This window comes from Carettochelys insculpta, chromosome 18 (assembly GCF_033958435.1).
Source record: "Carettochelys insculpta isolate YL-2023 chromosome 18, ASM3395843v1, whole genome shotgun sequence".
NCBI classification, from domain to species: Eukaryota; Metazoa; Chordata; order Testudines; family Carettochelyidae; genus Carettochelys; species Carettochelys insculpta.
In genome coordinates this window covers 25,068,221-25,081,326 of record NC_134154.1, presented here as the reverse complement: position 1 = coordinate 25,081,326, position 13,106 = coordinate 25,068,221, and the positions used below count along the sequence as shown (strand labels likewise).

The 13,106-nt window shown below is 45.6% G+C and overlaps 1 protein-coding gene across 5 annotated transcripts in view; it reads right to left on the bottom strand.

Annotated features, from left to right (window-relative positions):
- PITPNM2 (phosphatidylinositol transfer protein membrane associated 2) overlaps window positions 1-13,106 on the bottom strand; it is a 230,574-nt gene that overhangs the window by 4,161 nt on the left and 213,307 nt on the right. For all 5 annotated transcript variants that reach the window (XM_075012768.1, XM_075012770.1, XM_075012769.1 and 2 more), the window contains 7 exons: window positions 8,481-8,597; window positions 7,308-7,424; window positions 6,745-6,893; window positions 5,259-5,408; window positions 4,981-5,164; window positions 1,316-1,444; window positions 1-414 (listed from right to left, as the gene is read on the bottom strand). In XM_075012768.1, coding sequence (XP_074868869.1) covers window positions 70-414; window positions 1,316-1,444; window positions 4,981-5,164; window positions 5,259-5,408; window positions 6,745-6,893; window positions 7,308-7,424; window positions 8,481-8,597 — 1,191 coding nt within the window. In that variant the 3' untranslated portion in view covers window positions 1-69. The remainder of the gene's footprint in view (window positions 415-1,315; window positions 1,445-4,980; window positions 5,165-5,258; window positions 5,409-6,744; window positions 6,894-7,307; window positions 7,425-8,480; window positions 8,598-13,106) is intronic.

The following is a 13,106-nucleotide window of genomic DNA, read 5'->3' as shown; positions in this document are numbered from 1 at the left end:
CTTGTCCTTTATTCCTTTCCTTTCCTCCTTTGGTGACTGCAGCCTATGGTGACTGGCTCCTAGCTGACTCTACTTCTGACCTAATGTGCCGGATTCCAGTTTTGAGGACACGCTCCGGCCCCAGCACCCAGTGGCAATGCTCATGCTTCTTTGGCTGCGCTCCCGATCTCGCTCCCGATCGCTGTCCGACTGGCTCTGCGTACGTTCAGGTCTGTGGCTGGCATTGCTGCTCGTCCCTGGGGGCTGGGAGGAGATGGTACGTAGCAAATGATTCCTCTTGCGCAGGAAATCCGGCTGGCTGGGGAGCCCAAAGCTGCCTTTTCTGAGCACCATCCGGGTTGTGTTTTTGGCAGGCCGGGAACGATGATTATACTCCAGCTGGGCAAGGTGGGCTGCATACCCCTCAGTAATGAACTGTGAAACAACAGGGGCAGTGGCTGTTATGGGACACAGTCCACTTGAAAACAAGCAACTTTCAAAAAAAAAAAAAAAAAAAAAGTAGAGGCACACAGTTCAGAACCTACATCTGACTTCAAGATCCTCTGCCAGCTGAAGTTTGACAATCACCTTCTTAAATGTTTCTGCCCCTGTTGCCCAGGGAACAACAACATGGGGAACGGACTGACTCTGTACGGGGGAAGTAACCGACAGTGACACATGGTGCTGTCATATGCACAAAGGCAGCCAGCTCACCAGGGAACCCCTCCCCACCATTCCGTCCGTCAGCTTTATTCAGCCTAGGTAACAGCAGGGCCAAGTTCAGACAAGGGGGAGCTTTTTAAGTGGACAGCACTTCAAGTTAAAAATGAATTATGCATCACTACAAACCAGCGCAGTGGAGCAGCAACGGGTGTTTTCACTGCGTTATTTTCATAGCGGTGATGTAGAAAGCTAGGAACCCTCACACCTCACAGGCTAAGTCTACACTTGGGAGAAGAAAATCAGTGTAAGATGCGCAACTCCAGCTACATGAATTGCATTGCTGAAGTTGATGTATCTGACGCTGATTTTCTGCGCTGTCCCCACAGCGAGAGGTCCACAGGAGAAACTCTCACGTTGACTTCCCTTACTCCTCACAATTGTGAGGAGCAGCAGGGTCAACGGGGGTGCCCTCAGAATTCAATTTAGCAGGCCCTTACTAGACCTGCTCAATTGAACCCCGACAGATCAACCTCTAGAGCATCGACTGTCTGGTAAATATAGATAAACCCTCAGAGGGAAGCAGAAGGATCCTGGTGAGATGATCTTCACTGACTCCAGGAGGGCAGCACCTGCCACTTGACTGTTCTACTGACAAAGTAACCTGGATTCCTACCTGACACTGGTGCTGTAATTTCTTGGTTGGTCGGCCAACAATATAGATGTGTGTGGGCGGCAAACTAATGGAGCTGTAGACTGAAATATCCTTTGTGGATCCGTATGCGGCGTGGATCCTCATGTGGAGCTGGGGGAAGAGGGAACAAGTTTATACTATGACACTGCTCTGCACACTAGGCTTTTTCACAGCAATTCTGGGAATATCCATTCAAGAGCTCCCTGCAAGTCCCAGCTGGACAATGCTCTGCGGAACAATGCAGCAGTTATGTAGCACTTTAAAGACTACAAAATACTAACCACCAGCACTGCGAAGGGTTTATGGGTGGAGGCCGATTACTGTTCTAGCTGTACTGCAGAATCCAACGGCAGAACGCAGTTAGGGACTACAGCAGGAACGTCTCTTTGTTTAGCTCACGTACTTTGTGTGGCACGCTCCAGGGTTCTGACCCAAGGGTTTTTATATACAGTGCAGCCAGGGAGGGAGCATTTTTCAACGACGTGCAGTGACTATTAACATGAAGAATTTCCTTCTACTGAGAAGCCACAACACGCAATGCTGGTTTGAAGGCTGGGTTAGCCAGACTGCACATCCAATGTTTTTGGATTCTGAGGAGGTCAAGACAGACAAATATGCCTATTCCCTTGCATGACGCCCTGGATTTTTCTACTCATCAGTCGTTACCGCGCTTTTCCCACGCAGCAGCAGATTTCATGTACCTTCAGTCAGACATTTGAGAAGATCATTTTGCAGCTGCAGAGGTGGAATAAAATCGGTGGGGCTCTGTAGGAGGAGGTGCTTACCCTGGTGTCAGACACAGACCCATATGGATCTGCCTGCAGAGCTAAAAGCTGGCCAAAGACCCCCTGGAGCAAGTCTGTGGACCTTACTGCCCTCTGTAAAGGTAGATTTCCAGCAAGAGATAACATAACATCTTCTGTAACAAAGGGGCTCTAAGGACAGCTCATGCTTCATATTTTGGATTTAGATTTCAAGGTACAGGTTAATGCCATCAATCACCACATTCAATATTTAATGATGGGCTTTCATTCTATCAAGGTCTAGCGAGAATAAGGTACAGTGGCCTTAGAATAATGGAAATTGTTTAAATGTGCTAGGCAATGGGATTTTTGATCCAATGCACCAGATATCTTTGGGATCACCAAGGTGGCCCCTTCAAGAAGCCCTGATTTATGACTGAATTAAGGGGAAACTTGAACCACCTAGATTTAAGACGTGAAAAAAAACCCTATCAATTACCTGGTTAAAATATCATGTTATGGAAATCTAAGGATGGCATTTCACAGTCAAGTTAATACAAGCTGAAAAGCTGTAACAGTGACATCTACGTCAATCCCAGAGGCCAGCGTAGAATCAATCTCATCAGTGTATTTTCTAGTTTTAAATGTTACAAGCTAAAAAGCTTCCACCACTTCCCCTGGGATGCTGTTCTCAGATCTCAGGGCCAGGAAGTTTTTCTAATATTGAATGTTTGCATTCTTCATTCCTGGAGGTCACTCCTCCTTGTTCCACCCCTACATAATTTCTTTGCAATTTACCCCTCCCTCATGCAGTAGACATTTGTCCCATTCTGAGTCATCCTACAACCAAACTGCAGATCTCCAGCACTTGTGATCTCTCCTCCAGCTCACCCTTTCCTGCGCTCTTTCCAGTTCAGAGTCAGGTAACGTACGCGGTCTGACCTCACGGGTTCTCTGCGGTGTACAGCACACTGGGCTAGTCTTTAAAAAACTGAGTTTTGTGCAGTAGGTTTTATTTTGTACTTGATTCCCTGCTCTATAATATCCATTTGGATTGACTGGGTTTAACTGCATATAGTAAAGCTGGTGCCTTTCTATTGCTTTCACATTTATTACACTGTCTGGTCTCCTTGGCACCAACAGCCTCTTTAAAACCTGGTAGTTCATTTCCATGCTGAGTTAGAGCCAGATCTTGGGAGGGACACTGGAATGGGGGTTGTGAACACTGTCTCAGACTTGCAGGATCTTGCCACTGATTTTATTCCCTCATCCTTCGTTTTGCTAAGGGAGTACAAACCCAGACAGTTAACTCCTGTTTACTTCCTTGCTTGTGCACCTGCTACCAAGAGGATGCACAGCCTTTGCTGGAGGAAGGCAGAGTGGTCTCTGAGTGCTCCGCCTCCCTAGAGGAGTCCTGGATCAGCCTAGCCCTGTTCCCCACCTGCTCAGATGAGCCCCACCATTCCCCCCTCAGCCACAGCAGCCTCTCTTGATTCAAACATGCTGTTGATATACCTCATACACATTCTGGGGCTGAACAACCCCACCCTGGAACCTGCATGGGGCACATCAAAAGTACCTTCAAGAAACTCTTCCCCAGCACAGGCAGGGTTGGAAGCCTGGGCCCTTTTAAATAGCTTGGGCCACTAAGTGATTGCCCCTTTTGCTGTCCCATCCCCTCACCCCCATCAGTGGGCTGGGCTACCAGGCAAACTCACATGTTGTGATATGCTGGACAACATTAATACCTTAGCAAGGGATGGACTGAGGTCCTGCCACCTTGCGTGGCATTCAGTGACCTGCCAAAGCTAGCACCTGCACCAACACTTCATGGCACTCCTTGTATCACTCTAAACTACTCCAATTCTTACAAACTTAAAGGAGGGAGAGACTGAGACCTGGAGGTCTTGTTAAGCCCTGCAAAGGCAGGCCAGCCTTAACAAGACAGAGGAAGCTGTATGGCACTTCTGTAGAATCCTGTCCCCTAGGCTCTCAATGGATTTCATGAACATTCGACGACAATATGACAGGAGGAATTCAGCAAGGCAGAACGTAACTCTCTCAACTGGTATTTGGCCATGACAACAAGGTGAACAGGTCTCCTCTTGCAAAGAGTCCAGAAAGACCTCTAATTATGACAACTGCCATCCTGGTTACCACCATGTTGGTTCTGTTTCCTCTGAAGGATGGTGTGCACCCTCAGCACCACAACAGGGCATTCCGTCATTACTGTCCCTAGTTAATGAACCGCCCACAGCTATTCTGCTGGAGGTTTCCTGAAGGTCTCTCACCCAAGGGCTAACCTGGCCCAGCAGCTCTCAAAGTAGAAATGTGTCCATCCCAAGCTCCTGAACTGGAACTCTGGATCTGAGCTTTGCATCTACATAATGGCCCTCACTCAAAGCCCAGATCTTAATGTTCACAAACATGGGGATTCTGGTCCAAACTTTCTCAGATATTGGGGTATTATGGATCTGGCCCAATACAGAAGCAGGTTTAAATTCAGGGTTGGGTTGGCTGCAGGTCACAATCTCTTTGACAGCCCTCTAGCTATAAGCCATGCCTATAAGCCATGCCTTTAGCTGCAGATTTGATAAGCATCCATAAATATGGTAAGCAGGTGGGGAAAGGCAAATAATCCTGATTCCCTCTATATCAATAAGCATTTAGTAATGAAAGCAGGCGTGATGGCAGCCAGACAGTGTAGAATGGAGCCATCACATTTTAGCTGCACAGACGCCTTTGTGGAGTAAGAAAAACAAGGCATGAGTGGGGGTATAAAATTCATACGAATGCAGAGTGATCTCCCACGGCAAAACAGGTCATCACTAATACCGAGGCACGAAACCGGGAGAAGTGGTTGAGCTTGCACTTTGCTCACATTGCAGTATAGCTCATGCTTACGTCTGTAATGAGGGTTTTCAGGAAGTTGGCCTTGTGCCGCAGTGGGTCATGGACAAGCCCATCACAGAACGAGACAATCCCATGGGGGAAATTGTGCTGTGCTAACCAGGCCACCACCCTTTGCTTCTGCATATCAGGTCGGCCTGTGACATAGATAATGAGGTAGCCAAGATCTTGCCAGTGCCTGGAGGGGAAAAAGAAACAGTGTAATGTGGACCTCTCCATGCAGTAAGGTTAAAATATTCATTTAATACAACAGCATTTCCCATGCCACCGACCTTACAACATCAACTGCGCCAGCTCGGACTTTGGGGTCACTACCCATTATAGACACACTGGCTGCAAAGGAGCCATCGATGCTGAAGACCACAAATTCTGTCCCCTTTGGTAGAACGGTGATGTAACTATCTGCATATGTGTGGTCACCCCTAAAAGGAAAAGGGGTGGGTTAAGAACAGAGGACAAACCTGGTTGAGAGATCACACTACAAAACCCATTTGCAATCCCAATTCAGCAGCACACAATAAATTATTAGGGAATGCAGAATGAAGGGCCGCATCCTGCTATCACTTCACACACACAACTCTGCTAAGGCCCTACACCCTGGCAGTGTCTTAAGGAGGAGCTGATGGGAATCAACATAGATCCACTGATTTCAGAGCTACTCAGATTTATACCAGCTGTTATGTCTGTATCTCAGCACAAGTGGTAGGGAGGCTTAGCCACAGGGTTGACAGGTATGTTCTTAGTAAGAAAGGAAGGTCTTGTAGCTATGGCACTGAAATAAGACTCAGGACAGATGGGTGTTAATCCTGGCTCAGCAAGCTGTCTTTCTGAGCTTCTGTTACTCACCTGTCACATGGATGATGCCTACCCGCCAGTGTTACTGTAAAGATACAGGGACTCATTTTTAAAGATATTTAGGCATTAAAATTTGCAGACTGGTGCCTAGTGGTAGCTTCAGAAGCAACTAATTCCCACTGAGAAGCAGTGTAGGGTAAAGGCCCAATTCCTCAGCTCTCTATTAAATATCTTTAAAAATCACTGCGAAGTCATTAATGACACTGGAGGGCTACAGCTGCACATAGCTAATCAGCAAGCCCCTCTGAGTAGGTACTTGTACAATACAGCTTCTTCCCTCTCCAAATTCACAGAACTAATCCCCCTTTGAACTAGCCTTGTGGGATTCCAACTTCATTCAGTATGCTTTGCTCAATCCACCAACGACAAGACGCCTTTTGGAACCACCCTCTCGAAAGCTGGTGATCCAGAAGTCCAGCTGGAGACTTTCTGCATTGTGCATCATCACAAATAACAAAGGCTCTGCCCTAAGAGAAAATGGGGCAAGTTTACGGTCGTCAGGGTGTGCTGAGCTGTATGGTTCTACTGCAGACATTGACGTGACATGTCTTATATAGGAGGAAAAGTCTAGTCCAGCAACTAGAACTCAGTTAATGTTGTTGATGATGCACGAGGCAGAACAGCGTAGAGCTCTTTGTCCTATCACAGGTGCTGCAGGGTAATGAGTAAAACTGTTTTGTCTATCAAGTCAGCAGATCAGACTCTGAAGATACAACAGAAAGCTGAGCTGTTGATAAGAACCTGCCACTTTTTAAACAGTCACTTTCAGGTAGAATTGCTCTTGACTTAACATTTATATAGATTTTCCATCATGCAGTCAGAATAGCTGAGACATGTCTACAGTTAGATTCAGAGGTTCCTGGCAAACAGTGAGCTACGCCAAGTGGGCCTGAAGCACAGTACCTGACCACCATCTTGACAGGATATACGCCAATCCCCAGACGCTTGTTCTCAGGGATAACGTAGGAAATCCTGCCACTGCTGTTGCTGATTTCAGTGTCAAAGTAAATCCACTCTCCAGATGGCGGTTGGGTCATGATGTGAATGTCCACCTGGAAGGTAAGGGAGTTTCAGGATTGAAGAAGTATTAAATACAGATCTGGGTAATGTAGAAATGGGCCAAACCCAGGACTTCAGATCCAAGCCCCACTGAAACAAACAGTGGGGTTTGACAGCCACATTTATTCCCTACATTTTTGGGGTTCGATGCAACCAGACACTGACACTAGCCAGGATCCTAAGCTGGCTCTCAGCTTCGCCTCCTTAAGCCTCTCTCTAGTGAAATGCTACACCTAGGCTGAACAGAGAAGGCTTTTAGAGTGGACACAGGCAAAGAGACTAAACTGCGCAGTAAATAGGCAGTTCTCTCCTTTCCTGTTTACAGCTACTAAATGAGTGCTGGCATGCTTCCTACTCCCTACCCCTTCTCCTGTATTTATGGGCAATAAACACTAAGACAAATGTACCTTTTCCCCAGCGAGTGTGACCATGTCTAATGGCCCGTACATAAACCTTCCTGTTAAGGTCTGGGGTCCGTCTTCATTAGCAATGGCGTCATTTATTCGGTGGTTGGCTGTGACATTCTGCAGAAGTATGGTGAAAAACAGAGCCTAGTTAGATTGCCAGCAGAACCTTGTGGCTAATGCAGAGTTTACAGGAAAAAGTGCTATAGTTAGAGTAATGCCAAACACATGGACAAGCAGGGTTTTCTGGAAGAGTAATTTTCTTCTAATGATGTCCCCCCTGCACTATTATATATCTATATTAAACAGCACAACACATTAAGAAAAAAAACTGTATGCTTAGGATCAGACTTTTAAAGGGCCTTCTGCATTTGGTCTCTGTTTTAGTTACAGTCATTTACAGCCACATGATTTGCAGAATCACTTGTGGGTGTGGATTCTAATGCATTTGGACAAACAGCTGGTATCTGGGTGCTGTTAGTTATCTTGTCATCTAAATGGGAGCATCTGCATCTGCAGCAAGTTGATACTGAGCACTTTTTTTCTACTTGGCTCCCCTGTTGCCACTTCTTAGAGGCAAAACTTGAGTCTGCAAAATCTAAGGTTGTCCTATGAAAGTCTGGATGTTAATACACACCCATGCTGTGATGTCACACAATGATACTCCAGACACACAGAACACCTTGAAAACCTGATCCCTCCTGGTGCAAAATTTTGATGTTGCATCATGAAATTAGGAGGCTAAAGGACTGATTGTTAGCAGGAGCCTGCTGACATTTTTACTGGCTAACCAAACCTCCCCCAGTGGAAATCTGAGAAGCTTCTTAACTTCTGGATTCAGGAACTCTGGGGAATGGCAGTTACTATATGGACAGTTTAGGACAAGAGGCTTTGAAACAATTCAGCCTCCCTTTTTGATTTACAGCCAACACTTGGTATTTTATGGAGGAGACCTTGCTGCAGATCCTTAGATTGTCTGTCCCTTCCAACAGTCTGTGACTGGGATAGCTCACTGACATGCGATCAGTGCAGTGCGATCTCTCCAACCCAGTATAATTGTGTAGTCAGTGGGCGATGGAAGAGTTGTACCCACATTGGTTAACTTTAATATTGTTCTTATTATAGTCCCAAATCATATTCAATAGCAGGGGAGACATGTAACAGACACTCTATTACCCTTAGTTTAACATGCGTCCTCTTCCGCAGCCACTTCTCCCTGGGTTTGGAAGGAGTGAACACAGACACCTCCTTCCCATCCAGTTCTAGAATGCTGGAATTTTCATGTCTCATCACCTACACAAAGAGCAAACACAAACCGTAGGAGAGTTCCCCAAGCTGTGAGACAGAAGTGAGCAAGGGTGATGAAGTGCAGTGGCCTCGGCATGAGGCTAGTCACAGATACATAACTGTAAAGCTCTTTGCGTCCCAGTGCTTATCCCAGGGATGGATTTTGACCCAGATGTTCAATGAACACAAACCAAAGTTGTGGCACCCCAAACCTGAGACCATGTACAGGGAAAGTCACTGGAAAATGCTTATTCAGCAAACACTGAAGGGGAAGAACTTTGTCACTAAGGCACATATAGAAAACTGCCTCTTCCCTAGAGCATCCTACAGACTGCAGTGACCGTCACTCCTTGCTCTGGCTCCAGCCTTGCCTGCCTTCTCACCAGGTTCTCAAGTCATGTATGCATTTCCTGTTATTATCCACTTGCCATTTCTGTCATTTAGATCCACCACTGCCTGTTCTGACTGGGCTCACTTGTCTGCACGTGTCACTCCTCAGGTTGTTCTTCAGAGGTATTCTCATCATCCCCTCCAGTCCTCCTGAGTCTGCCCTTAATGAGAGAGCAGAAGCCAGGCCCTGCTAGGAAGGAGTATGGCAGAAAGGGATCTAGGGGTTATAGTGGACCACAAGTTAAATATGAGTCAACAGTAGGATGCATTGCAAAAAAAAAGCAAACATGATTCTGGGATGCATTAATACGTGTGTTGTGAACAAGACACGAGAAGTCATTCTTCTGCTCTATTCTCTGCTGGTTAAGCCTCAGTTGGAGTATTGTGTCCAGTTCTGGGTGCCGCATTTCAAGAAAGATGTGGAGAAATTGGAAAGGGTCCATAAAAGAGCAACAAGAATGATCAAAGGTGTAGAGAACATGACCTATGAAGAAAGGCTGAAAGAACTGGGCTTGTTTAGTTTGGAAAAAAGAAGATTGAGGGGGAACATGATAGTGGTTTCCAAATATCTAAAAGGGTGTCATAAGAAGGAGGGAGAAAACTTGTTCTTCTTGGCCTCTGAGGATAGAACAAGGAGGAATGGGCTTAAACTTCAGCATGGGAGATTTAGGTTGGACATTAGGAAAAAAGTTCCTAACTGTCAGGGTGGTCAAACTGAAATAAATTGCCTAGGGAGGTTGTGGAATCTCCATCTCTGGAGATATTTAAGAACAGGTTAGATAAATGTCTATCAGGGATGGTCTAGACAGTACTTGGTCCTACCATGAGGGTAGGGGGCTGGACTCGATGGCCTCTCAAGGTCCCTTCTACTCCTAGTATTCTGTGATTCTATAAGAGATCTAAGATCCCAGCAGGCTTCCTGACTGGGCTGGAGTCAATCCAGCAGCCAGTCATTTAGTGTTTCTATTTAAATACATTGAATGTAGCCTTCTCCTGTCTTGCTTCTGTTGCTCTTTTCATTTTGATGAAGACATTAGGTATCGAGCCAGGTTCAGCAATGGGCCAGCCGCGTCCTGTGACATAGGAGACCTGTGCTCAGGAGAGGAATGGAGGTCGGGCTCCAGGGAGAAGTTCAGGAACATCAGAAAGACGTGTCGTGTCTGCACCGGAATGGTGATGAGCAAACAAGTACAGTGAGGTTTGTGTCCAAAGATTTCCTACACTGAGCTCCACTAGTCAGCCTTGTTAGTCTTCAAAGTGCTACTGGACTGCTTTTTTGTTTAATATTTACTATAAAACAATTAATAATTAATATTATAATAATATATTATTAATTAAATAATTAACATGCAGCCATCGGTGCTAACATCCCTTTTGTTATGGAGCCTACAGACAACTTGGATTACAACAATGAAGAAGAGTTTTCCAATACAGGGCTACAAATAACTAAGAGCTGCAAATATACTGTAATAGGACTGGGGTAATATGAACAGTTAGGCTAATACATGGCAATCCCAAGTCAATAGGAAGTACTGGATCCTACCAGGTGCTGAGTAACTGCAGAAGTGAGGGTGCTAGTACTTCACTTAAACAGATTTAAAAGCTGAGAGTATAATGAGTCAGAGTATAAAATCAGGGCACTGAGATTAAATAGTTACCCTCTTGCCTTCAGCGCAGGGCCACCTTGAATTTACTCTGATAGAAGTGACTAATGCAGCCAAGTAATCAGTTCCCCTTCGGAGTGCTCCAGCATTATTCCACCAGCAATTTAGAATAAATGGAGGAAGAGTGAAAATTAATGTAACTGGCTCCAGTGCAGTTAATAGCAACCTGGGATCAGCATTCCACAATCCCAGCAGGATGCTGAAGCCAGCCCTTTCCACTAACCCACCTGCCCTCTTGCTAGCGCAATGGAAGATGCCCCACATGAAAAGATGTCTGAAGTTCCTCATCAGGCAAAGAACTTGGAGCAGGGAAAGGAGGGAGAGAAGAGACTCAAGACGGCCTCCAGCCCACTGTGCCTCTGAAAGCAGGCCACATCTAGCAGGTTTCAAGCCAGAGAAGCAGCCTCCTCTCAGCTGTGATGGAAACGACAGAAAGCATCTCTCCCTGAGCTTTAGAAATGAGCAATGTTTTGCCAGGTCAATAAGGTGTCTAGAGCGTCCATTTGGGCTGGTGTGTTTTTTCTCTGTGTATCATGAGGTTTGTGATGCAGTGAAGGATTTTTACACTCGGGCACTGCACTGCTCTTTTAAGGTACATTGTCTATTTAGAAACCTGGCAAGAGTTTGAAAACCCTGGGTGAGGAGGTGTCTGAAGTTGGGCTTCTAAACCTATAATGAGACAAAATTCACAGGGGTTAAGTACTTGGCACTCCCATTGACTTCAACAGGACTTGCAGTATTCAGTGCTTCTAAGGAAAAAAAAAAGTTTATATTCATTTAGCTCCCTAGGTATAAATCTACGAATCCAACTTTCAGCCCGATTTGAACACACAAGTGCATAGGTCACAAGCTAGCAAGTTTCTTCCCTTTTTAACTATTTCAACTCTTCACTTATTCTTTGCATTCCTCTCTGCATAAACAAGGCCAATCAAGAGGAATGTGTTCCCCTTTTGCTCTAGTGGTTTTCGCCTCCTGGGTCTTAGTGCAGCTATTTTTAAGTTTTATGAACTTCTGGGAAAACAAACTATGTTCAGTATTTGGGATTTTTTTATTAGTTTTAAAGGGAAATATCCCCACTGGTTTTACAAAATAATGTGATTTTTGCAAAATTTAATTGTGACTAAAATTAATCAGACAAAATCCAACATGGCCCAGAAACCATCACTTGTTATTTACCTAACCCTGGGGAAGTAATTTGAACTCTGGTACACATTGAGCCTCTCTAGTCCAGCACTCTCAGGACCTGACCAGTGCTGAAGGAGAGAATTTTCTGGACCACGGGAGGTCAATATTGTCTAGCAGCATTACCAACACTTCCACTTTGTAGTGGGCTATTAGAAGACACGTAGAGGTAAATTACAGCTAAATAACAGCACAGGACACAGAGAGCCAGGACTGGTGGCTGGAAACAAACATCATGGGACCACTGGGAACTTGGCCACACCCATGATAAGCGGTCGTCCAGGTAGCTGAAATCATGCTGGATTATGGATGTTGCCAGACAAGAGAGGTTCAACCTGTACCAAGTTTTGAATCTTGAAGCAGAAAGCCCTACTTGGTATCTACAATAGGCCTCTCTCTGGGGCTACAGTTACACTGTTGACAGAAGTCACTGTTGGAAGAGGTTTCCCAACAAAACTTCTGTTGACAGAGCACAGCCACACTCAAAAGCCAATCAGAAGAGCATGAAGCTCTGTCGACAGAACGGCCAGACTGCCCAGCCACTCTCTCGACAAAACAGGCACCCGGAAGCACAGCAGATAGAGCTGCCCATTGACTTGGATGACCTCTCTGTCAAGAGAAGGCCCCGCAGAGCATCAACACAGCTTTTTTGTCAACAACCTGTTGACAAAAGGCTTCTTCCTCATCTGGGAGCAGCGGAAGGTTGTCGGCGGAAGGGCTGACTTTTGTTGACAAAATGCATTTTGTGTGTGGACGTTCCACCAGTTTTGTTGGCAAAACTTGCTAGTGTAGCTGTAGCCTGGGTGTTGAAGTGTTAATTTAAGAGCCCAAATAGCGACTGGGGCCCTTTAACTTAGCAACCCAAGCCTGATACTCAACACTTTTGTTTCATTCCATGTAGGATTTGCACTGAGCTTCCTATTGAGCTTCAGGTTTAAAAAGATGTAAAATTTCAAAGCAAAGCACAATCCAAACAGAAAAGCATCACCTGGTTTTGCTTCAAAATCATGCACTGCTGCAAGTCTATGATATGAACTGGCCCAGGAAGCCTTCAGATGATTCACATTTTAGTGAACAAAACCCAGCACCAAGCTAGTCCTTTGTGATTTCGGGGTCTCCATAAAAAGACTGTGCACAGCAGTAAGTCATTATTTGCAAGGCAGCTGTGTTTGATACAGCCTGGGAAGGGAAAGAAGATAGATCTGTAGCGCTGAAGGGTGCATTTTTTGTCTCCACTGATACACTGAGCTCCCATTAATATCCACAAAAGTCATCATGG